Below are 24,864 nucleotides of genomic sequence, written 5' to 3'. Positions count from 1 at the left end.
GGAAAAAGGAGGGAAATGATCCAAATTTTGAAAGAGTACGGTTTGATTTAGTAGAAATTCTTAGAAAAAATTCTAAAGAAAAGTGTTATGGAATTGTTTTTCATTATTTTAGAATAATTAATATGATTGAGAGGATTTAATTTATTTTCTTTGTAATAAAAGTAATAGTCATTCAGGTCCACACTCCATACCAGTTGGTGGCAGTAATCCACCATTTCATTTTGTGCCAACCGCCAAAAAGCTCTAATAGAAGAATAAGAAGAATGTCACGTGTCACGTCCGTCACGTCATCGCCCGCTCCTGAAGTATTTGAACGCGTGTGGCGCGAGATATGATTAATAATAATATACTCGATTGATTAAAAAAAATTGATATTTAAATATCAACCAAGAGCAACACAAATGTAGGTACGTAACGTTTCTGAAACATAATAAATATTTGTGACGGAAGACCCCTTTGAAGTAGTGCATTTCTTTTTTTTATGTTTAGCACTAGCTACTTTCTGAAAAGTTAATTTTATATCATCACAACTGGTTCAGTTCCGATATGAATTTTTTTTTATCTGAACGCACGTAATCGGATACTGACAATTTGTATTATCTGTTGATGTAGCGGATGTACTTTAGCACATAATGTAATATTATTTGAAATATTCTCCTAAATGATAATTCATGGTAACGTTACACAATTTATACTTTAATTTGTGCCACAAAGTACTGTTTTATTTTTTTATTAATCTAATCTAGTGCGACAAATGCGATTGCAATACCATCTAGATTTAGCCTGATAACACATGTATTCTGTGATGTAACGTTAGGCCTAAGCCTGCTACTGTGCTGGTGTTCCGTGGACTATTAAAAAGTAACCAATGTGGTTACCGTTATGGTAATCATCAAGACAAGACTTTTATCTTCAAATAATCGATTTTGTCGCTAACAAAAATACCATGGTATTGCCACGTTTTGGTAATGGTAGGCTAATTATTCAGTGCTATGGTATATATCACAGTAACATCTGATACCATTAAAGTATTGTTTTACCGCCACGATTTTTTGTAATGGTACCTTATTTATAGTATTGTCAATTTAGTCATTGATGGTTAAATGTACATTTGTTTTGGTATTGTTTTCTTCATTTGTGTATTTTATGTCCTAAATGATATTTCAGGCATAATATTAAACACCCCATCTCCTGTTCTGTTACAGGTTAGTGCATATTGATTTGGTGCATCTGGATGAGCAGTCAGCATTCACAATTCCATAATTTGAAGTATCTTCTGAAAATTTGTCAAGCCTACATTTACATTAGAAGAACTGACTATAAATTTCCTATGTCGTCATCTTATCAGACATCAGTGGTCAGCACTCCTCTCCCTCTGCCTACCCACTTCTCTCGTGCCCAGCAGTCCTTTTCACTAAAGAAACGGAGACTTCCCTTCTCTTCCTCATCATCTTCCTCCCTGTCCCCTCCTCGGCCATTATCTCATTCTTTACCGCCACGGCCACCATCTAAAGGATGCCCGCCGCTCAGTCGAGTGTTTCTCCATCACCCCACTCCGTGGACGCCCCTGTCACGCTCCCTAATAGAGTCGCCCCCTCCTCGCTCTGTGTATGATCCTTCTCAACTGCAGTCTTTTTTCAGCCAGTGCTTTACCAACCTGGGCCTGATTGGACGAGGTTCCTTTGGTGAGGTTTTCAAGGTGACACATGCTAAATGCCTTCTAAGTGTTTATGTGGAATAGCATACTACCATCATTCCTATTCATACTATTTCTGCAGGATGTATAATTCTATTTCCAGTGAGAAGTAATATCAGCCACCATCTTTTTCTGCCCAATGTCTCTAATTTTCTCACAAAATTGGTTTAAAAAAAAAAAGTTAAGCAACTAATAATTTTTCAAAATAATTAGACTTGATTCGCTGAAGTAAGACCGTGTGTCCACCAAAGCGTTTTTTCACGTGGCTGGCGTATTTTTTCAAAAAAAAATTCACGCTGAAGCGCTGAGCAAAATGGATAAAAATTTAATTTATAGTATGAAACAAATTATCTGCAAAATCAGTTACAAGTAAACTGTGCTGCTGATATTCTGTATCATAGCAACGAAGCGTCTCAACTGAAAAAACACTGCGCTGCCAAAACGCTCTCTCAAGTGCCCACAGCTAGGCGTTTTCAGCAGAGCGTCTTGCGTTTTCAGCTGGCTAAACAAGCTTTGGTGGACACACTGCCTAAAGGTCCACCACGGATGTACTCTGAAACTGATACATATAATACATTTATACATGACATGATACATTTCAGATAATGGTGATGTTTCAAGATCATCAATGAATACACTAATGATACTGTGTTTTTTCAGATGTTCTTCTGATGACTGTCCTCTCTGTCGTCATAAAACATACCATGGCACTTCTCGTAAAGAGTAGGGGTGTAACCCCGGTGTCCTAGCCAAATTCCCTCATTGGCCCTTATCTATCATGGTCTCCTAATAATCCCCTTCCATTGAATTGGCTTTATACTCTTCTCCACCTAAAGCTGGTGTGTGGATGCTGCACACTGGTGGTCGTTAAGGAGAGACCCCCAATCCCTCTGTAAATCACTTTGACGGTACAGTTGTATCTAAAAGTGCTATATAAATGCATATATTCATTCATTCATTCTTGTCTGTCAGGTGGTGAGTCTTTTGGACGGTTGCCAGTACGCTGTCAAGCGTTCAGTGCAGCGGTTCCGTGGAGAGGTTGAACGCGCAAAAAGCATTACTGAGGCTTGGAATCATGAGAGACTACTGCCACACCCTTACGTGCTGGGCTTCATTGCGGCTTGGGAGGAGGCTGGTCACCTCTACATCCAGACTGAACTCTGCTGTACCAGCCTACAGCTATACGCTGAGGAAACGCCATTTCACACTGGTATACAGCAGACTACACAAGAAAAACTCCCTCACCAATGACCGCAACAAAAGACTGGTTTATATTAAAACATTGCATTTTTTTTGCATTGCAAATATAAGTTACTCAAGACGAGTGTGTGTGTTTTGTATTTTACCAGGTGAGACAAGTTCCTGGACATACCTGTGTGACATGCTTTCAGCCCTCGACCACTTGCACGCTCATGGGTTTGCCCATATGGACATCAAACCAGCAAATATTTTCATTACAAAGTCTGGACGGCTCAAACTTGGAGACTTTGGCTTGTTGATCAAGCTTCCTAGAGATGTCCAAAAACAAGTGATTGAGGAAAAGAGTGAAATGAAGATTTATGATGATTTACAGGAAGGAGACCCCAGATATATGGCCCCTGAGCTATTGAAAGGAGAGTATGGGACTGCTGCAGACATTTTTAGGTTAGTGAATGTTATCTTGTTTATATTTAAATGTCGACAGTAAGAACCTAATTAGTTATTTTGTGATTTGTATAAAGTATTGAATAAAGATGTATATTCTCTCCTCTTTTAGTTTGGGTGTTTCCATCCTGGAGTTGGCCTGTAACATTGAAGTTCCTAAAGGAGAAGATGACTGGCAGCAGCTCCGAAAGGGTCACTTACCAGAAGAATTCACAAACGGTACTGTACATTTATCATTTCATGTGGCTAAGTGAAATGCTGAAAATGTTCTTGATATGTTAAGGGACACTTTAAAGGGACAGTTCACCCAAAAATGAAAATTCTGTCAGTATTTACTCTAGGGGTGGGAATCTCTAGGCATCTCACGATTCGATTCGATTACGATTCAGAGGGCTGCGATTCGATGCTAAAGCGATCATCGATTATCTGAATCTTTTTGTGTGTGTGTGTGTGTGAATATAAATACGTTGCTTTAAAAGTACAAAGAAATGACCCATAAAGAATTAACGTACAATATATTTTATTAACATTGCAAAGAACCAACAGGAAAATAAATGTGTGCCTGAACTAGCAGCATACTTGTAGTAAATTAATAATATAACAACAACAGGTGTTCTGACGATTCATGCTACCCAAAGAGATGTGCTACTTACTGGTTATGTGCATGTGCAGACTCATTTTTCTTCTGCTTACCACGCCCATAAATCTATGCATCCTTGCTGTGGAGACTTGTAGGAAACTTTGACAGGTCAAAGATGAAAATTTGATAATTTTTACTTTTCACACCGTTTTAAAAATAAAAACAGTACATTATACTGTACTCTTAACTTCGAATTTTATTATAAATTTTTTTTCATATAAAAATGTCATTTTTACTTGTTATATCAAATGCGATAATTGCTAGTTCATTTAAAATATCAAAATATGCTCCCCATACACTTACCCTGATTAAAATGAAATAACGATGTCATAATATTGTGAGATTTACATCATTATTGAAACAATAGAGAATTATTCAAAATTCTCTGTGATCGATTCGCGCTTGGGTAGCATTTTCGACAAGGCGGCACAAATCGTCAGAACACAGGTACAGCCGAGTGTTTTTCCTCCTCTGGTTCTCATATTAGTCGTGTTGCTGAAATATTTTAGTTTTATTCTGCAAAGCTGACAACTAGTGTGGCTCTTGTCCAGCTTCTTTCCTTTCCCCCTTCAACTTCATAGAAGCCAAAATATTTCCACTCGTCAGCTTTTAACAAAGGAGGGTGTTTGGATTTCGCGTTCAGCCATCGCGTCTCTGTTATGTTCACACGCCACAGACGGTCCGGGCACTGCACATCCGCGCTTCAAAGTTCCGTCTTTTGCATTCCGTCAATAATTTTTTTTTTTGAAAATCGATTTTTGGCATTTGTGAATCGATTCAGAATCGTCCGCATCGCGATGCATCTAAGAATCGATTTTTTCCCCCACCCCTAATTTACTCGCCCTCATGTTGTTCCAACCCCGTAAGACCCTCGTTCATCTTCAGAACACGAATTAAGATATTTTTGATGAAATCTGATAGCTGGATCACTCCTCCAGAGGCTTCTTCAGGGATTGAACTTGCCGGCCTCGAAAAGTTATTAAAGACATCGTTAAAATAGTCCAAGTGACTACAGTGACTCAATCTTAAGTTTATCAAGCAACGAGAATACTTTTTGTGCGCAAAACCCCCCCAAAATAACGACTTCATTTCAACTATTCATTTCCTTCTCTGTGGGCCTTGAGTCAGTTCACTAGTATACAGGTCCTTCTCAAAAAATTTGCATATTGTGATAAAGTTCATTATTTTCCATAATGTAATAATAAAAATTAAACTTTCATATATTTTAGATTCATTGCACACCAACTGAAATATTTCAGGTCTTTTATTTTTTTAATACTGATGATTTTGGCCTACAGCTCATGAAAACCCCAAATTCTCAAAAAAAATCTCAAAAAATTAGCATATTTCATCCGACCAATAAAATAAGTGTTTTTAATACAAAAAAAGTCAAATATCTGTTCAGTTATGCACTCAATACTTGGTCGGGAATCCTTTTGCAGAAATGACTGCTTCAATACGGCGTGGCATGGATTAGGGCTGGACGATATGGCCAAATTTGATATCACGATATATTTCTTAATTTCGGTCGATACGATATAATTCCGATATCGATATGAACATTATAAAAGCCTCAGAAAAACTGCCAAGAACGCCCATAACAGATGTCTGTTCCTAAAATCTTCTGAAAAATGAATTTGCCAAGTCTATGAAATCTGCTGGAGTCTTTCGCTACTGCACCATAACAAACTACATGAAGCAATGAAATAACCCATCATAACAATAATATTCTCTTCTCAATGCCTGCTACAAGACTATGAAAGCATATGGGTAGCAATATTCAGTTTGAAATGTAATATGCAAAATGACAATGTAATATGTAAAATGGCAATGCATTTCTGTTTTTAAATTTACATTTGCCATAACATTTGTGCAACATTTGGTACACAAAATGGGGGAATTTTTTTTCCGATTTAAATCCCATTTCCTGCATTTACATAAATTTAGGGACTATGGTGTTACAAAGTCCAGGAAATAATTAAGTTGATTATAATGATAAATTCTGCCAAAAATAAAAGTAGGCTACTAAACTATGTATAACAAAAATATGTCTTACTTTTTTCAAGACTTGAGATAATCATTTTATAAAGTCAAAAATGTTCACCATTTATGTTTTGTGTGTAAATAAAACTGAAATATACAGAAATTGAATAAGGTTATCAAATAGTCTGAACTGCATAAATTATAAATTAAATATAGATTAATCCTTATTAAAGCTACACACGTTCTTTAGACAAGATCAGTGAGTAATTTGCTCTGTTCCCCTTTGTTCTTTGGTTAACTTAACTGACAGACAGAATTGGCTGCTGTCCCTTAAAGATCTGTCGCTGATGAGAGGATCTTACGCATTTAATTTTCTCATTTGGCTACTCTTAACTTTCATTTAAGATTTTATTTAACTCATTTAGAATGTTCTTGTGAGGATACAATTGACAAAACGGACATTTTGGCATAAATGTGTGTTATTCAAGCGCTAAAGAAAGAGAACTGGATTCTGCGCATTGTGTGCGTGTGTGTGCGCGCGTCAGGACATTCACAGGGAGCGATACCTGCTCATTAGAACTTTCGGTGAGCTATTTTTAGAGTGTGGACGCGACGTTCCTGGCCACGGACGCGCGCATCGGCACAGTCTATCCCCTGATCCTCGTTTGATGTGTTCCCGCTGCTAGTCGGACTCGGCAGTCACACTCCGGCACATTTTGCAGCACACTGAAACACCGAAACACCACTGAATTTATACCTCCTAATAAGTCTTCCCTCTCTTATCAACTATTTCGTATGCTTTCTCCTCACTTGTGGAAGCTCGTTCAGTCACATTTGCATTGCGGTCAGGGGCGCTCATTCTGTGGCTGAAACTTGCCGCGTTGGAGATCCGCTGTTCTGAGCAGTGGCTGCGTGACTGTGGTGTACGTCATCAGGAAAGTAGCCAATTGTGTTCTGCTCTTTCTGACGGCTGTGCGCCTAACGTCAGTCAGTGACAAATGCTGCTATGTATATTGAAATATCGAAAATGTGTTTAAAAATCATATCACTGTTATCGAAAAAAAAAATATCGCGATATATATTGATATTGAATTATTGTCCAGCCCTAGCATGGAGGCAATCAGCCTGTGGCACTGCTGAGGTGTTATGGAGGCCCAGGATGCTTCGATAGCGGCCTTAAGCTCATCCAGAGTATTGGGTCTTGCGTCTCTCAACTTTCTCTTCACAATATCCCACAGATTCTCTATGGGGTTCAGGTCAGGAGAGTTGGCAGGCCAATTGAGCACAGTAATACCATGGTCAGTAAACCATTTACCAGTGGTTTTGGCACTGTGAGCAGGTGCCAGGTCGTGCTGAAAAATTAAATCTTCATCTCCATAAAGCTTTTCAGCAGATGGAAACATGAAGTGCTCCCAAATCTCCTGATAGCTAGCTGCATTGACCCTGCCCTTGATAAAACACAGTGGACCAACACCAGCAGCTGACATGGCACCCCAGACCATCACTGACTGTGGGTACTTGACACTGGACTTCAGGCATTTTGGCATTTCCTTCTCCCCAGTCTTCCTCCAGACTCTGGTACTTTGATTTCCGAAAGACATGCAAAATTTGCTTTCATCCGAAAAAAGTACAGTGCTGCTTCTCTGTAGCCCAGGTCAGGCGCTTCTGCCGCTGTTTCTGGTTCAAAAGTGGCTTGACCTGGGGAATGCGGCACCTGTAGCCCATTTCCTGCACACGCCTGTGCACGGTGGCTCTGGATGTTTCTACTCCAGACTCAGTCCACTGCTTCCGCAGGTCCCCCAAGGTCTGGAATCGGTCCCTCCACAATCTTCCTCAGGGTCCGGCCACCTCTTCTCGTTGTGCTGCGTTTTTTGCCACACTTTTTCCTTCCCACAGACTTCCCACTGAGGTGCCTTGATACAGCACTCTGGGAACAGCCTATTTGTTCAGAAATTTCTTTCTGTGTCTTACCCTCTTGCTTTAGGGTTTCAAAGATGGCTTTCTGGACAGCAGTCAGGTCGGCAGTCTTACCCATGATTGCGGTTTTGAGTAATGAAACAGGCTGGGAGTTTTTAAAAGCCTCAGGAATCTTTTGCAGGTGTTTAGAGTTAATTAGTTGATTCAGATTATTAGGTTAATAGCTCGTTTAGAGACCCTTTTCATGATATTCTAATTTTTTGAGATAGGAATTTTGGGTTTTCATGAGCTGTATGCCAAAATCATCAGTATTAAAACAATAAAAGACCTGAAATATTTCAGTTGGTGTGCAATGAATCTAAAATATATGAAAGTTTAATTTTTATCATTACATTATGGAAAATAATGAACTTTATCACAATATGCTAATTTTTTGAGAAGGACCTGTAATTGCGTAAGCTTCTGTTGTTGTACGTCACATGCATCAACACATGACCAGCGTCGGCCAAAAGTGAGCCTACGTGTGACGTAGCTCTACGGAATCACACTAAGTTAACTGACTAGAGGCCCATAGAGAAGGAAATGAATAGTTGAAATAAAGTCATTATTTTTGTTTTTGCGCACAAAAAGTATTCTCGTCGCTTGATAAACTTAACGGGTAAGTTCGGCGTTTTACAAGTAAAGCCCTATTTTGAGATCGTTGCTGATGAAATCGAACGGTTAAGATTAAAATTTGGGCACATGCTGCTGTCCCGAGAATTTTAGGTTTTTGTGTTAGCACCCCCCCCACCTATACAATGGTTTCATAGGTGCATTGGAACAATCATTCATATAAACGGATTAAACTTTAGTTTACAAAGACGTGAAACTCACCGAGTGGTCTGGGGTGTGCACTGATATGCTCACGCAAAAATCGCTGCAAAAGAAGCTTTTTTGGGTGACTATCCCTTTAAGGACCTTGTGGTTTGGTACATTTACATTACGTTTTACATTTATTCATTTAGCTGACGCTTTTATCCAAAGCGACTTACAATTGCCATATATGTCAGAGGTCGCACGCCTCTGGAGCAACTAGGGGTTAAGTGTCTTGCTCAGGGACACATTGGTGTCTCACAGTGGATTCGAACCCGGGTCTCTCACACCAAAGGCATGTGTCTTATCCACTGCGCCATCACCACCCCTATGATGGTAAAATAGGGGCTTTCACACGGGGTAGTTCTTGAAACTCACTTCTAGGAACTAGCCACCAGGGTGGTTCCCTGAGAACTAATGGTTCCCTTAGGAACATTTTCCTGGTTGCATTTGGACTGCCAGTAGGAACTCTGAAGTGACGTAAGCCGTGCATGTCGTTGTGACTTTTTATTTTGTGGCGTGGCGCTTATTGAGTGGGTTCAGAATAAACTAGTCAAACAAAGGTTTATGAACTCTATTTATTACAGAAAATATCATTAACAAATAATTTAGAAATGTAGAAATTCACATTATGCATAAATTCATATTCATAAAATTATACTACAAGCATGAATAAATATTTTCATAATGAAATCTTCAGATTTCCAAAACTGTTTTTTTTTGACAGTGTTGTCTGAGCACTGAATTTTTCTCTGCTTTGGAAAAAATAAAAAATAAACTTTCTAAGGCCTGCCTGTATGGATAGGCTTCAGGGGCAGGTCCGTTTACTAATTCTTAAGCATGCAGAAAGGTGTTCTCCCTGAAGTTTATTTCGCATGTCAGTTTTGATCTGAAATGGAAAAAAAATTGCGAAACCATTTTGGAAGATAGCACAAGTAAAAATTATCTGACAATTTTCAAATTGTGCTTTCTTGCATTATGGTTTAAAATCACTTACCCTGTTCATTGCGGAGAAGTCTCGCTCAAATAGGGCTCTATAAATCCGTTTTATTTTTTCCCAAATTCCGTTTTTTCCATTTTAATTTTTGGAAATTCAGTTTTTTTTACCCTTTACTGTTATTTTAGTCGTAAAAAGAGTGCGCTTTTAATGTTAATGATTAAAATGTACACAAATAAAACAGGAATGGCCTTAAATTGATTGAGGTAACAAACATCACATTTACTGCATGATGCAAACACTGCACTCAAAGTACTTCAGGTAACAAGAAAATATTAATGGAATGAGCGAGCGGAAGAATATTCAGAAATGCGCTCTCTCTCCGCTCGCATGCTCTGATCGGAACAAAGGAATATTAAAATAATGAATCATAAGTTTATATCTTATGCACTGCCCATCATTTTAATCCCATATCAAACCCAGTATGTTATGTCTATTTTAATATTTGTAATATATATTATATATAATATAGTGCTGTCAGTTAAACGCGTTATTAACGGCGTTAACGCAAACACATTTTAACGGCGTCAATTTTTTTATCGCGAGATTAACGCTCTTTTTGGCCTAGCAAACTTTGTAGTTTTTTTCACATACTGTTGCAACAACTAGTAACGTTAGAAAAACTACAACATCACACTGGATAGCTAGACCGGAAACAAAACAACAGGCACGCCGCACACACTTGTTTGGGCTTGCGCGCCGGCCAAAGAGTAGTAGGCTAACGTTACGTTTTGAGTGGATGGCGCGAGTTCGAGACGCCGATCTAGAGACGTGCACTGACTGCACTCTCAATGCAATAGAGTGCGGCGCGAGACTAGATTTGATGGCCGAGTACGAGCGCGTGCGGTAATGCACTCAGTCTGTGTGTCCGGGTACTGGAGAATAAAACGATTCGCGGGACTCCCGCAAACTATAAATATCTATGTATAAAACATAAAAACTAATACATTTTTATTCATATGTTGCAGAAAAGCAACAAGAACAACTAAAAAAAAATAGAAACGATTTACAGACCAGAGTTTCTTTTTATAACATGTTTGCAGCGTTGAGCGATGTAGCCAATCACAGACACATGTGATTGAATGCAGACACATTTCTTGAACGCAATGGGCAATCAGATGCATTTAAAATAGACTCCCCTCACCACTCAAAACTGACTTTTTGTTCAGTGCTGAATTCTGTATGCTGGCAAATCCTCAAATTATAACAAACAAAGTGTATATATTATTAAAGATTCATTGTGCAGTCAGCTTCATTGATGATAACAGAGTTGTGTGAGATCGCGATGAACTGATGTCAGCTTTTTAGGAATTATTAAGGGAGCGCACTTTGCGTGCATTCAGTCATGCCAAACCATGCACGCAGTAGCCTGGTTGCTTTTATATTATAACAGTGGTTTGTGTGTTAATGCTTTAATAACAAATAATTTATCAGGAGCATTTATGCTGATGTGTATGGTGGCGACACGTGGGCGAAAGTATTTGGAGGTAACGTTAGCCTACAAAAAAAAGTCTATTTGCTGGCGGGAGCGGGACAAAAATGTTGCGGGCGGGAGAAAGTAACATAGAAAGTAGTTGAGAACGTCAGTTATAACGACCCACGTATTAAAAAAATGTGCACGGGCTCGGGTAGGGTCGAGCTTGATTTTTTGGGCCCGATCTAAGCTCTTCAATGGATGACTTCAGACAGAAGGACATGGATACCACAGCTAAGAACAAACTTACTGCCGGTCCACTTTTCCATGTTAATAAGAGCATTAAAATTAGAAAAAATAATGGGAAAAATAGAAATCAAGGGACATTTAGAATAGATAAAAATGTGCGATTAATCGCGAGTTAACTACGGCATTAATGCGATTAATCACGATTAAATATTTTAATCGTTTGACAGCACTAATATAATATTAAAAATATTATATATATATATAAATTCACGTTTTTAAGTACAATATTATGTTAGTCCAGCCCCCAACCAGGGTGCTGATGCTATGACATGTGGCACTTTTATTTCCTTTCTATTTTTGGATTTCATGCAATTTATGACACAGCTGCACTTTAATTTTTTTTAATTTTTGAACTTGCTGTTATTTGATGTAGGTAGTTAGTTTGTATTTAGATACAACTTGTTACTATACTGATAACTACTTGTTACTTCAATAAATTGGATCATTTTAAGCTTGTTGCATTAGCATTGTGTTGGGGCGATGGGGGCAGGTGGGGCTTGAAAATTCCCCCTTGTCCAAAGTGGGGAATGACCGAAAAAGTTTGAGAAGCACTGGTCTATGTTGTTAAAATGGATATCATATAGATCAGTGGTCCTCAAACTTTTTAGAATGGTGTGCGCCCTAAGACTTTTAACATCCTCCTGCGTACCCCCTCTCTGCAGTCACACTTTATTCAGTAAGAGACAATATTTGCCCCCTTAAATCGATTTTTCCAGTGCATTTTTTACCTTTACAAATACCTTTATAAAATAAATAATGCTTTATATAAATAAAAAATTCAATAGAGAAATATGCAATAATGGTCAAAACGAAGTGATGCTTTTAAATTAAAACCGCCAGTAGGTGGCGGCAAGTCACTGTCTTTATGAGTGAGTCATCGAGTCATTCATTCATTCAGTAAAGAAGCAAGTGGCTGTATTTATGAATGAATCATTGACTCTCACCATTTGTTCAAAGCTGCAGATTCGTTCACCAACATTGCTGTGGCTTTCGTTGGAGCTATAGACCCCTTTTCAGTTGGTAAACATGATGATGTTTTTATGTGGGCGGAGCTTAGGTGGAGGCAGAACGATCCCTCTGGCCGCTTCACTAACGCTAGTTTGCAAGTTTTGTTAGCTTGTTTTTTAACAATGATGGGAGAAAATCATATTTTATCTTAATGTGCAAGGTCACTCACTGTCCAGGACCGCGATTGTTATTTGCAAAAGTTAATTTTAACGGACGGAACCAGATTGGCCGACCCATACACACAGTCAATGGATGGACGATCTGACAGGATTAACGTTACCTCGGTTGAGTGGCCTGCCTTCTACACCTACCTGATAGAAAAACCAAGCCTAAAGACAAACTGAGAGCATATAAATCTTTAGATGCCTATAACTATGTGATGAATGGTCTTGCCTTTTGGCAACGTTACATTGCACGGTCCTGCCCAGTACCAAGGCCAGAAGACGACAATGTAAAGCAGTGGTTCTCAACCTTTTTTGGCCCAGCGCCCCCTTTCCAAGATCCAGAACCCTGACCGCCCCCCACCACCACCAAAAAAGGGCTAAATGTCTTTATTGAATGTATGCTGATTATCATTCTGTTATAATAATAATAATAATAACAATAATAATGTGTTTGATTGACGTCCTTATTTTCTTCTTAAAATTATAATTATCATTATTATTATTATGAAATCCGTAACTTTAAGTATTTAAATTGTGAAACATTTATGTATTGAGTCAGTATATCCATTTTCAAAACCGTGCTTTTGTCTTATTCTGAATTACTAAAGTACACCTAATAAGTGTACATAAGGGCCGCATCGTTTTCTCCTTTCCACAAGCGCTTGCGCTCCCGTCTGTTGTTGCTAAGAAAGCATGAACTGCGCTCTCCATGACATGATGACGAGGATTCATTGCATTTGATACAAAGGATTGATTGATTTCTAGCCCTTGCATTAGCTTTACTAGTAGATATATTTATGGAGATGAGAAAAAAAAAACCTGCCCTGTACAGCTATGATCAGCTGTCCGGCCGAGCGTTCGATGTTGTTACGGAAAGGCCGAAGCTGATCAGATGGGTTTTGTCATTATGACTTGCTGTGCACTTGCGGCATTCTGAAAAGTTGAGATGTTTTCAACCGAGGCATCGGTTAACATATTATGTCTTCAGTTAACTAATTTATAGTTATAAACGCAAATAATAATAATTACCATTATTATTATTACATTTGGGCTATGTAGAAGACGCTTTTATCCAAAAAAAAAAGAACAACAAAGCAATTCTTCAAATGTCTCTCACAATACAAGTTAGTAGTTAGTAGTAAGATTATCACAAATAAACACAAGATGTTTACGCATATCCAAGTGTGTGTGCGGAGTGTGGCGCTTGCTGCATGCAGGCACGATCACGTGCATTTTCCTATCAACAGTGGAAACAACTGAAAATACTAGCTATGTAATTTCTGGTCATACAAAAAAAAAAAACATAATTTGCAACTTTTATTTAAACTCACAATAACAAGAAAATGTGCTTTTGTAAATAAAATCAAACTATCAGGCGCACTTTGATGAACTGGAGCGCGTCTCAAATATGAACAAACAAAATATAGCCTACCTATATTGAAATGTCCACTTTTAAACTAAAAAAATCTTTACGTGATTGTGTGCATTTTGATTGGACACATTAATCTTAAACCGCGAAGCTTGTGTACATTTTGATTGGACACATTCTTTCTACCACTCTGCCGGCTGCGGCATTTGTTTTTAAGCGTTGCCATGGAGATAATTTGCCGGTAACTAGCCGGGACAAGTCTGAGTGGGCTACTAGCAACATTTAAATATTAATTAATTAACACAGACGTAATTTTATTTTACATTAAAACATGGACGCTATGGAATTATGTCGGACAGAGACGCATTCGGAAGGGCATTTTCAAAAGTGCGAATGACTCATTCATTCTTTTTTTTTTCTTTTGCGCAGGTAATGTTTTGAAAGACGATGTCTTGTAACGTTAGCTTACTGATGTAAATAAATAAAAATGTATACAAAGATGTGATGTCCTGATTCACTTTCTTTTTTTTTTCTCTTTTTTTTTATTGCATAACAAGAACAATATATAACATACACATACGGAGGATCACATAGTATTATATCTATTACATTCATAATAGCATCAAAGAAACAATAGACAGAAAGAAAAAAAAACTATAAGGGGAAACATTACAAAAAATTCCAAAAAGAAAGGGATTCAAAAATAGTATACATCCGTTTCGCTTTTTTATTTCTTACATCTTTTAGGGAGACTTTCACTTTCCGTAACGGACTGAAGTGCGCGTCCGAGTGAAGACAACACATTTCAGCGCTAGATCGTCTCTTATTTAACAAACGAATGAAACGAATGCTGCTAGTTAACTGGATATGTTTTATTTGTATTGGTACATCCGTGCCGCGAGATGTTTTAAAAGTGTTTCAAAACCGCCCTGTAGGCTAAATGACGCCTAGGCTACGATTTCATATACCGGTAGGCTACATGTTCTACAATATGATATTTTATATTAATATTCTCATAGGAACCTGAGACTCGCGCTTGGGACTGCACGTGCGTATTGGATCGTCTGGCCTGGTGGGACTCCGAATGAAGGTGGAATGGATTTGAGCAGCAGCGTGGAAATCAATGCTGTACCTAAAACGCCCATGCATTCAAATTAACATTGTATGTGTTGTCAGAGGCTTAAAAAAGTTGTGATAATAACAGTGAGTATATAGTGCCACAGTCAGACATAACGCCTCCCATTTGTGCCTGAGCGCCCCCCTCTCAGCTGCCTCGTTCCCAACGCCCCCCGACACTGTCCAAACGCCCCCAAGGGGGCGGTACCGCCCCCGTTGAGAAACGCTAATGTAAAGTGACATTACAGTGCAATTTTAATTATGTGAATTTTTTCTAGAAATAAAAATATTTTTATTTATTAAAATTATATTAATTATGTATTTGATTATTCTTTCTTACCAGGTTCTTCAAAAAGTCTATCACAATCAATCACAACAATGTATACAATCATAGATGATTCACAAATAATCACAATAATCTAGAAAACGTTATGTGATAAAATTTCAAATTGGATCCTGTAGGTGATTCTTGCACCCAGAAACACAACGAGATGACATTTAAAGGCTGGGTAGGTAAGTCTGAGAAACTAGCAGAAAACTGCTGGATTTTGAAAGTATCCAACAGAGAAACTCCCACCACCTTCCTTCTGAGCTCATTCCAAAGCCACGCCCCCGAAACACATGAACGCGTGATGCCGACCGCTCAGCTGGAGGGCGCGTTTACCAGTGCGGAGCGGAGAGGAGCGCAGTGCGATTGAGTGATATGTCAGAATCACAGCTAATAAAATACCTTTTTGATTACTCTTTCTCTGCCATAATTGTGAGACTTCGTGGCTTGCGGTCGATACACGCCTCTCATCTTCCGAAATGAGCGAGTCAACCGAGTTCGCGCATGTGGGCAGCTCCTGTTGTAGCAGGGCTGGTAGCCATAGCAACGAGGGAGAATGACAGTCGCCCAGTCAATCAGAGCACTCGGTCCGAATGAAATAATGAGCTGTGTTTATTGCAGCCCTGAGAGGACTACAGACACACTATTTTTATAAACTCCTTTTCAGAGTACTTGCATTTTAGATATGTATTGGTATATAAAGACAGTTTAAACAAATTTGGCTAGAAGTGGTTTAGTAACACATTGCCTACCCTGCCTTTAATAAAAAATAGTAATAATTTAAGATCCTTACTATGTAGCCGAATCTGTGCTGGTTTGAATTGGCCGCCTCCAGTTTTCACTTTGTTTTGCCTCCAGCTAACGCTGTGACTTAATTGTGACGTCGGCGCAAAAGGAGTCTATTGTTTTGTTGCAAAAAGTACTGACGATTACACTTTAAGTCGCTTTTCCACCGTCAGGCCAAACCGTTCTCTTTGCTTAACTGTTCCATTCCGGTACGGATATGGTTTCGTTTTCCACTGTGGGGCTGATAAGGAAGTTCTTTGGAATATAATACAAATGCGTCAGTCTTAGCCTTGGTAACGCATGAGTTTACAGACGAGATGTAATTAGAAACTGTGTTCTGGAGGATGATCAGATATTTCTTTTCATTTGTGTTTACGTCTCTCAAATAGAACTCAGATATCTCTTTTCCACCAATGCTAACCAGGTGCTGGTTCTGGGCTGGTGCTTATGCCAGTTCGGTGCTGGTTCTATTTGCCAATTATCTAAGAACCAGCTCGATTTTCCACAGACTGTAGAGCCAGAGTAGGGCTACCTCCATTGTCCTAGCAACGTGTCATAACAACCATAACAGCAATGGAGAACTACATATCAAGTTATGAAATGAATGTTGTGCGTTTAACATAGGGTGACCAGGCGCCCCGGTTTGACCAGGACACACCCGATTTTGAGTTGCGTGTCCAGAGAAAAAAACTGTCATGTCAGGACGCTAAAATGTCCCGGTTTACACCAACCACTATGAAATTGTCCCGGTTGTCAGCAATTACATAGCCGACGTGGTCTAATTATAGCCCGATCACTAACTAAACCAAGTTAGAAAGACTAATAAAGCGTCCAGTGTCCAGTTCGTTTCCTCCACAGACCACGGATGTTTTTGTCTTCCGTCCATGCCCAAAGCCAACGTTAACTGCTGACCGGTGTTTTAAAATTGGCATTCCGAAGTTTTTGTTTTCGAACGTTACGATAATCCCGCCCCCAGCACCTGACGTAACCGGTTATTTTCTCTAGACCAGAACAAAGTTGGAACCTGCTTTCTTGGCCCAGAGACAGATTTATTTGTGTGGAAAAGCAAAGAACCGATTTGAAACTAGGCTCTTGCTCCGAACCAGCACTGCCTTGGTGGAAAAGCAGTATTAGACAGCTACAGAGAAACTGCTAGTCAGGCAGCATACAAGTGACCAATCCTAAGATGCGACGTCACTATGGGCATTCTAGCAGCACGGTTCAGCAAGGTTAGCTAACAATGCTGAGAATTCCAGACCAAGAACGGGTCGTTATCGTGCCGTGCTGTGCTGTAAAAGGCTCAAGTGGAAATATAACTGGAACCTTTCCTTAGCGTTCTTAGAACCGTTTGGCCCGATAGTGGAGAAGTGCCTTTGTCTCTAAAGAAAGAAATAGTAATTCAATTAAAGTATGTAATTCAGCATACTGGATTATCTGTAAAAGGCTATTATTTCAGTATCTGGGTTTAAGTATAGTTTGTTAAATATTTATGTAATTACCGTGTGCTCAAGGCTACCACTTACAGGCATTTATTTAATTTATATAACAGTAAATTATATATGTGTATATATTAACATTTAACCTAGTTTATATTCAGTATTTTGTCTGAATTATATTTGTGTATTACATTCTTAACCCTCTGGGGTCTAAGGTGTTTTTGGGGTCCTTGAGATGTTCTGACATGCCCTGACATTTGTGCTTTTTTCAGTTGCTTATAAACATATTAATGGCAAAGGTGTAATTACTAATTACTCTATTTAGCACAAACAGGGCTACCATAATATGTGAGCAACATGTATGTACATGTTTGTATTTTTGAGAGAATGTTGTTTATGCATGGTTATTGATAGAACTAAAAATTAAAGTTTCTGAAATAAGGCCACAAAACACATAGTGGCTCCGGGCAATTTTTAAGTTAATGTTGATCGTTATACCTTTGTGAGTACTGTCTATAGAAAAAAAAACGAACCGGATTGGCGATTGCAACACGGAGCTGTTCACGCAAATGCCCAGAGCTCCCCCTCAGCTAAAACGGCAGTTATGGGGGCATATACATAAAGAGTGGCTTTGTGCCTCTTTACAGACACAAAATGCTATTAAAATGTCTGTCCAACATGAACAGGGCCCTCACATGTGAACAAGGTGCGTTTAGCAACTTAGCCATTGTTTAAATTCGCCTAAATAGTGTTTTAGATGGCTAGCTGTAGTCTTGCGCTGAAGTCCCATGGGAACTCAGTTGTAGCCAAAGGTAAATAGCAGTGTGTAGGTGAAGAAGAAATGGTTTGCGTTTGTGTCGTACAAGGATGACTACACAGACACAACACAGCGCCCAAATGGAAGGATAAATAAAGTTTACATTACCTCCACAGTGGTTGCACACGTCATCGTCCATGGAATCACTTTTTTCTTCAACCGGCCCCGCTGTGTTGTGTCTGTGTAGTCATCCTTGTCAAAGTGTTCGCTGCAAATGCGGTAATCTTTAGTGCGTAGTACTTGTAAGGGAGTTTGTGCATCAAGTTGAAGAACAACTAGACACAACTGCAGAATCTCGAGGTCATGGAAAGGAAGAGGATGAAAATAAGTTCTTTTATTTTCGCATTCTGTTGCCATAATTCGGAACGGCACAAACGTGAACCATTTCTTGAACCGGTTCATTGAAACGAACTGTCCGAAAGAACTGGTTCGCGGAAAAGAACCGGACTTCCCATCAGGGCCGGCCCTGGCCAATTTGCTGCCCTAGGCAATATTTTACCTGGTGCCCCATGCATCACAGCCCATTTCGACCTCTCATTGTGTTCATGATTATTTATCCTATACATGTATATATGTATATGTATATGTATGTATGTATATATTAGGGCTGTCAGTTAAACGCGTTATTAACGGCGTTAACGCAAAACCATTTTAACGCGATTATTTTTTTTATCGCGAGATTAACAGTCTTTTTGGTCTAGCAAACTTTGTAGTTTTTTTCACATGCTTTTGCAACAGGACGCGGCATGCGCGGCGCTGCGCTATGAAACCCATTCATTTCAAGGGCTTGCGCCGTGCGAGGACGTTTTGTTGCTTCGTCGACCAAAGCGCAAGTGGATCTAGCTAGACCGGAAACAAAACAACAGGCACGCGCACACACACTTGTTTGGGCTTGCGAGCCGGCCAAATAGGTTAACGTTACGTTTTGAGTGGATGGCGAGCGCGAGACGCCGAAATGGATGCCAATAAGATTCTGAATGGAAAGTTTACTTTTAAAAAGTTGGCAAATGGTTCCATTGACTAGACCAAAATGATCTGTGTGTTTTGTCGTTATGAACTGAGCTATCATCATCGCAGCATGTCCAGTCTGAAGTACCACTTGATGATGGCCAAGCACACACACACAGCTGATGCGAATTCTCCGCCCCCTCGTCAATATCAGTACCTCGTCAGTATTTCTTTCACCCTTTTATTGATGGACAGTGCTACATTGTGTTACAAAGAAATTATTTGCTCCAAGTGAGAATGTTATTGTGAAATTGAACACAGTATTGCCTATGTTGTTTTCAATAAAAAAATGTGCACAAAGCAAGCAATCCACTTTTTTCATGTTGATAAGAGCATTAAAATGAGAAAAAATAATGAACAAAAAGAAATCAAGAGACATTTAGAATAGATAAAAATGTGCGATTAATCACGAGTTAACTATGACATTAATGCGATTAATCGCGATTAAATATTTTAATCGTTTGACAGCACTAGTATATATATATATATATATATATATATATATATATATATATATATATATATATATACACATACACACACACACACATTACAGCCTAAACACAAATAGCAATAGCATTATACCTAGCATTCAAGTCAAGTCCCATTTATTTTTATAGCGATTTTTACAATACAGATTATTTCAAGGCAGATTTACAGCTTTACAGTTTTGTTGCGTTTATAATTTTGTTCAGTATATATAGCCGCTCTGGATAAAACAGTGATGTCATCGCCCAAATGTCATTCATGCACAAACTATTCATTGAGCGCTAGCAAAAGTGTTTGTTTTGCAGTTGATGGCAGCAATTTTCCACTAAACTATGGCACGTTTCATGTTTTCACCATGAATGAAACTGCGAAATGTCGTCTTTAATGCTAATTTCACATAAAACGTTGCTACTTTTAATAAACCTGTAGCCTATATAAATATCATTAATAATTTTGGCAAATAAATTTAAAAATGCCATATATCCCCCTCAAAACTGCACAACTGTAGAGTAAAACATTAATTAATAAAAGTGATAGTGAATGCGTCTAAAAAAACTGACGTGATTGTTACAAATCACACTGTCTGTGGCCTCTGGAGAACTCAGAACAATTGTTAGTATAAAGTTTAAGGTAAAAATAACTGTCATTAAATTAGGTTATCTATCTTACTACTATGCAATTAGATAAGCTGTTCATTCATTACATTACCTGTCTTTATCCCCTTTTATGCTCTTCTCTTCCATTTGGCACTGTATCTATTGCAGACTATAATGCTAATCTAAAATATGTCATGTAAATTTGGCCATCCGTCACAATCAGGTAACTTTCACCATGTCTAGACCTGGCACGAGCTGCCAGGCCCGTTTCTACGGGGTGCTTGAGTGTGTTAAGTGCCCTCAAACGAAAGAAATGCTGTCTACATTAGAGGGGCGACGCTACACAACAAATTACGAACAGTAAACTCATCGCGCGCGCTCTGTTTCTGACGCACTCGCTGGGTGGGGGAAGATTGATGCGACGTACCGGAGTCGGGGGACTTAGTTAAGTTCTGTGGAGTTTTTTTTTGCTTTATTTTTAAGTATTTTGAATTAATGTTATTTAAAATAGTATTAGTAAAAAAAATCAAAACAAAATAAATTCACTCGTTCATTCATTGTGGCGCCCCTATTGAGTGGCGCCCCTAGCATTTGCGTAGTCCGCCTATGCCACGGGCCGGCCCTGCTTCCCATCACTACTATTTACCTTTGGCTACAACTGAGTTCCCACAGGACTTCAGCGCGAGACTACAGCTAGCCATCTAAAACACTAATTCGATGAATTTAAACAATGGTTGTTCCTAAACGCATCTTGTTCACATGTAAGGGCCCTGTTCATGTTGTACAGACATTTTAATTGCATTTTGTGTCTGTTAAGAGGCACAAAGACACTCTTTATGTATATGCCCCCATAACTGCTGTTTTAGCTGAGGGGGAGCTCTGGGCATTTGCGGGAACAGCTCCGTGTTGCAATCACCAATCTGTTTTTTTTATTTTTTATATAGACAGTACTCACAAAGGTATAACGATCAAGATTAACTTAATTGCCCGGAGTTCTCCTTTAACCCTCAGGGGTCTGAGGGGTTTTCTGGGTCCTGGAGGTGTTTTGACATGCTCTGACATTTGTGCTTTTTTCAGTTATTTATAAACATGTTAATGGCAAAGGTGTAAATTCACTCTATATAGCACAAACGGGGCTATCCTAATATGTGAGCAACATGTATGTACATGTTTGTATTTTTGAGGGAATATTGTTTATGCGTGATTATTGAAAAAACTAAAACTTAAAGTGTCTGAAATAAGGCCAGAAAACACATACTAAATATGTGTCCACAAGACTTTTGACTAATGGGTGTTGTTGCCTAGAATTTTTGCTTCAAAATGATCTGAAAATTATCCTGCCTAATCATTTACACAAAACAATACATTGATTTAAATTTTATAAGACACCTTTTGTTTGGAAAGGCAATATGCGTGGAGGCGTGTTCACACCTGAGAAGACAAAGGCTGGATAATGTGCCACATATATAATGAGCTGCATATTAATTAGCCTTTCACACAGGAGTGTCACAGGGTCCCAAAGAACACAAGGACAAAAGAAATTATCTATATATACATTTCACAATTAGAAATTGTAACCAATTACAAATAGGTTACAATTACAACAACAATTACAATTTTAACAATATTTCAAGTGTATTATTTCTTTGTAACAAGTATACATTTTATCATACGTATTAAAAAAGGTAAGGATTCATTAGTTTGAATATTGGAACAAACACTATAATAACATCTTAGTTGATAATTCATTATACCTACTTTATTTTTGACAAAACATCATACTATAGTATATTTAACAAGCAGAAATTGGTGAACAAAAGCTTAACTATTTAATGTGACAGTAGTCTTTTTTTTACAGTCAAAACGTTATAATCTATCCAAAACTAATCACAAAATCTTGTCTAAACATTCATATTTAGTCTGTAACATATTGTGTATGATATATTAGCATATACATGTTAATTTGCAGTTTGTTGCTTATACAGACATTTTATTTCAACATATTTCATTCTATTTTTACTCATCTTAGTAGGCTATAGCAATATAGTTTGGATGTGTTCCTGTAAATTTAATAACATGTTTACTAATGTAGATGCGAGAGTGAATGAACGGCACAGACACGCGCTGTATAACTGTAGTAAACAAAGCTATAGAAATTATTCAATATCGCGATTAGAACAAAGCACTTAAGAATAAATGACTTACTACATCAGCTGGATCCGTTGCTCCTATAAATGAAACTGCCAGCACTTCTGATACATTTCCCAGGGTTATTAGATAGTATTATTCCTCACAGGGTAGGGATACACAGCGGTAGTAAGAAACTTACTAAACATGATGTGTTTTATAATCCAGCTGGTGGGCGTTGGCATGTTTGCATGGCTTGCCTTAGATAATTTGTGTTTGAATACCGCGCGCTCTCCGTGGGCGTGGCACATTAACGCGTAATTAGGTATAATGAGCTGGAAAGAAAAATACTGAGATCTCTCTCTTTTCATACAGATTACATAAACTGAGAATATTTGTTTTTTTATATAAATTACTTCATCTAAAAGAAGAGAATTTCAGCTTCATAAAGAGAAATCTCTCGTATCTCTGTGACAAGTATTGATGGAGTTGGTTCATTTTTCGCGTTTCAGAATGGACCTCACTGATGAGAGAAGGTAAAACGTGCATCATGTTTATTTTTCTTTATTTGACGAAAAGCACAACACTTTGTTTTTATTGTGAGTACCCACAAAAAAATAGACACTTAACAGGATGTAATGATGTACAGCACTTATATGTAAGATCAAAATCAACAGAGTAATTTGAGTCTCTTTTGCACTGATAAGGAAAAAAGTGAGCTGGTATCGCCGGCGATACCGCCGACCCCACAGGGTTAATACAGACAACTTCATTATAAAGAAAAACAAATCCAAAAAATATATGATCATAATCTGTGACAAAAATGCTTTTATAAACTAGATTAGTGGATAATTCAGCAGTAAAACTTAGTCTAGAAGAATCATAAGTCCACAATAAATGTATAAAATCTAAACATTTAGTGAAAACAACAAATAAGAGACAATAAGTGTAACACTAAATCTGGTAAAACATTACACATTGCTCTTTGTATTGTAAAACACATTCATGAAAAACAACATAACAAAAATCAAAAAGATAAATTATTTTATGCATAGCCTAGCTATAGGCTACTATACAATTGAGACATGTTTTAAATGTATAGCACACCTGTTTAATGAGGCAGCAACATATGATAGATAGGAAATAGACAAGAAAGGCCATAAATAATCTTTCATTGCGTCACTGTATTATGATATGAAAGGCTGCAATACAGTGCGGCACAAAGCGCTTATGCGCATCCCGAGTGCAGAATGATGCTCTTGAAGCAACATGTAGTCACAGAGTGCAGAGTCCGCATTGAAAAGTTCAAAGCACAAACGAAAGACATATTGATGCGTAGTGTATTATACAGTATCTATGCAATAGTTTGAGCCTTTTATTTTAACAGTTTAAAATTGTAGTTACTGTGCGCGTGAAGAACAATTATAGTGGACTCTACTCTAGTTTTGTGATCTAACAGACACCCGGGAGAAACATGATCAAGTTACCGTTACAGCAATAAAGTCTAACAAGTTGTTTTATGCGAAACCATAGACCTTTCTCTCCAAGATGATTCTGTGTTACTATTATTATACTTGATCTGTAGATAGTTTCATCATGTTGACTGTCATAAACGAACGCGACGCTGAATACTGAATGAAGAATGACTGACAGCCGCAGCGGAGGGAAAAGTTTACGTGATCTTGAATTTAATTACTTAAATGTTAATTTCTATCTCACATTATACTATAATGGCTTCAGAACACTTTTAATATAGTGCACGGAAACTTTATGGTGCTTTATAATGTTTTTGGTGCTTTAGTGGGGCTTAACAATAACACAGAATAGTATACGCACAATATCGGATTTGGATCGGCCTCGTCTGATCGATACTCGATCCGGCAAAAATCACAGAATCGGAGCCGATACCGATGCTGAGGATCGGATCTGTGCATCCCTAGTTGATGCTTCTTTATCCAAGCAGAGTATAGCATTACGTTACAAATTAGTGAATGCATAAAAAGGTCAGATCAGTGTTCAAAACTCTTCCTTTCTTTCCTTGATGTGATTAGTCTGCTATAATGATTCAAAATTCGCTAGGTTTGTAGGATTTAGCTGCAGGTAGAGAACTCCAACAGGGCTGGACATTAACGCTTGTCCAGGACAAGCAGAATTTCACTTGCCTGACC

General features: G+C 38.3%; 1 protein-coding gene and 1 long non-coding RNA gene across 2 annotated transcripts in view; both read left to right on the top strand.

Annotated features, from left to right (window-relative positions):
- Nucleotides 1–251: 251 nt before the first annotated feature.
- pkmyt1 (protein kinase, membrane associated tyrosine/threonine 1) overlaps nt 252–24,864 on the top strand; it is a 181,461-nt gene continuing 156,848 nt past the window's right edge. The window contains exons 1-5 of the mRNA XM_077205848.1: nt 252–407; nt 1,206–1,699; nt 2,669–2,906; nt 3,046–3,340; nt 3,453–3,559. Of these exons, the coding sequence (XP_077061963.1) occupies nt 1,235–1,699; nt 2,669–2,906; nt 3,046–3,340; nt 3,453–3,559 (1,105 nt within the window). The 5' untranslated portion in view covers nt 252–407; nt 1,206–1,234. The remainder of the gene's footprint in view (nt 408–1,205; nt 1,700–2,668; nt 2,907–3,045; nt 3,341–3,452; nt 3,560–24,864) is intronic.
- Nucleotides 10,193–19,475, top strand: LOC143714555 (uncharacterized). The gene is made up of 2 exons (XR_013195536.1): nt 10,193–10,442; nt 19,388–19,475. It is a non-coding gene; the product is annotated as an uncharacterized LOC143714555 (long non-coding RNA).

Source organism: Siphateles boraxobius, unplaced genomic scaffold (genome assembly GCF_051911475.1).
Source record: "Siphateles boraxobius isolate OS27281-9 unplaced genomic scaffold, OSU_SipBor_1 55, whole genome shotgun sequence".
Taxonomy (NCBI): domain Eukaryota; kingdom Metazoa; phylum Chordata; class Actinopteri; order Cypriniformes; family Leuciscidae; genus Siphateles; species Siphateles boraxobius.
Note: the sequence above shows the minus strand (reverse complement) of the source record. Positions and strands in the feature narration are given on the sequence as shown.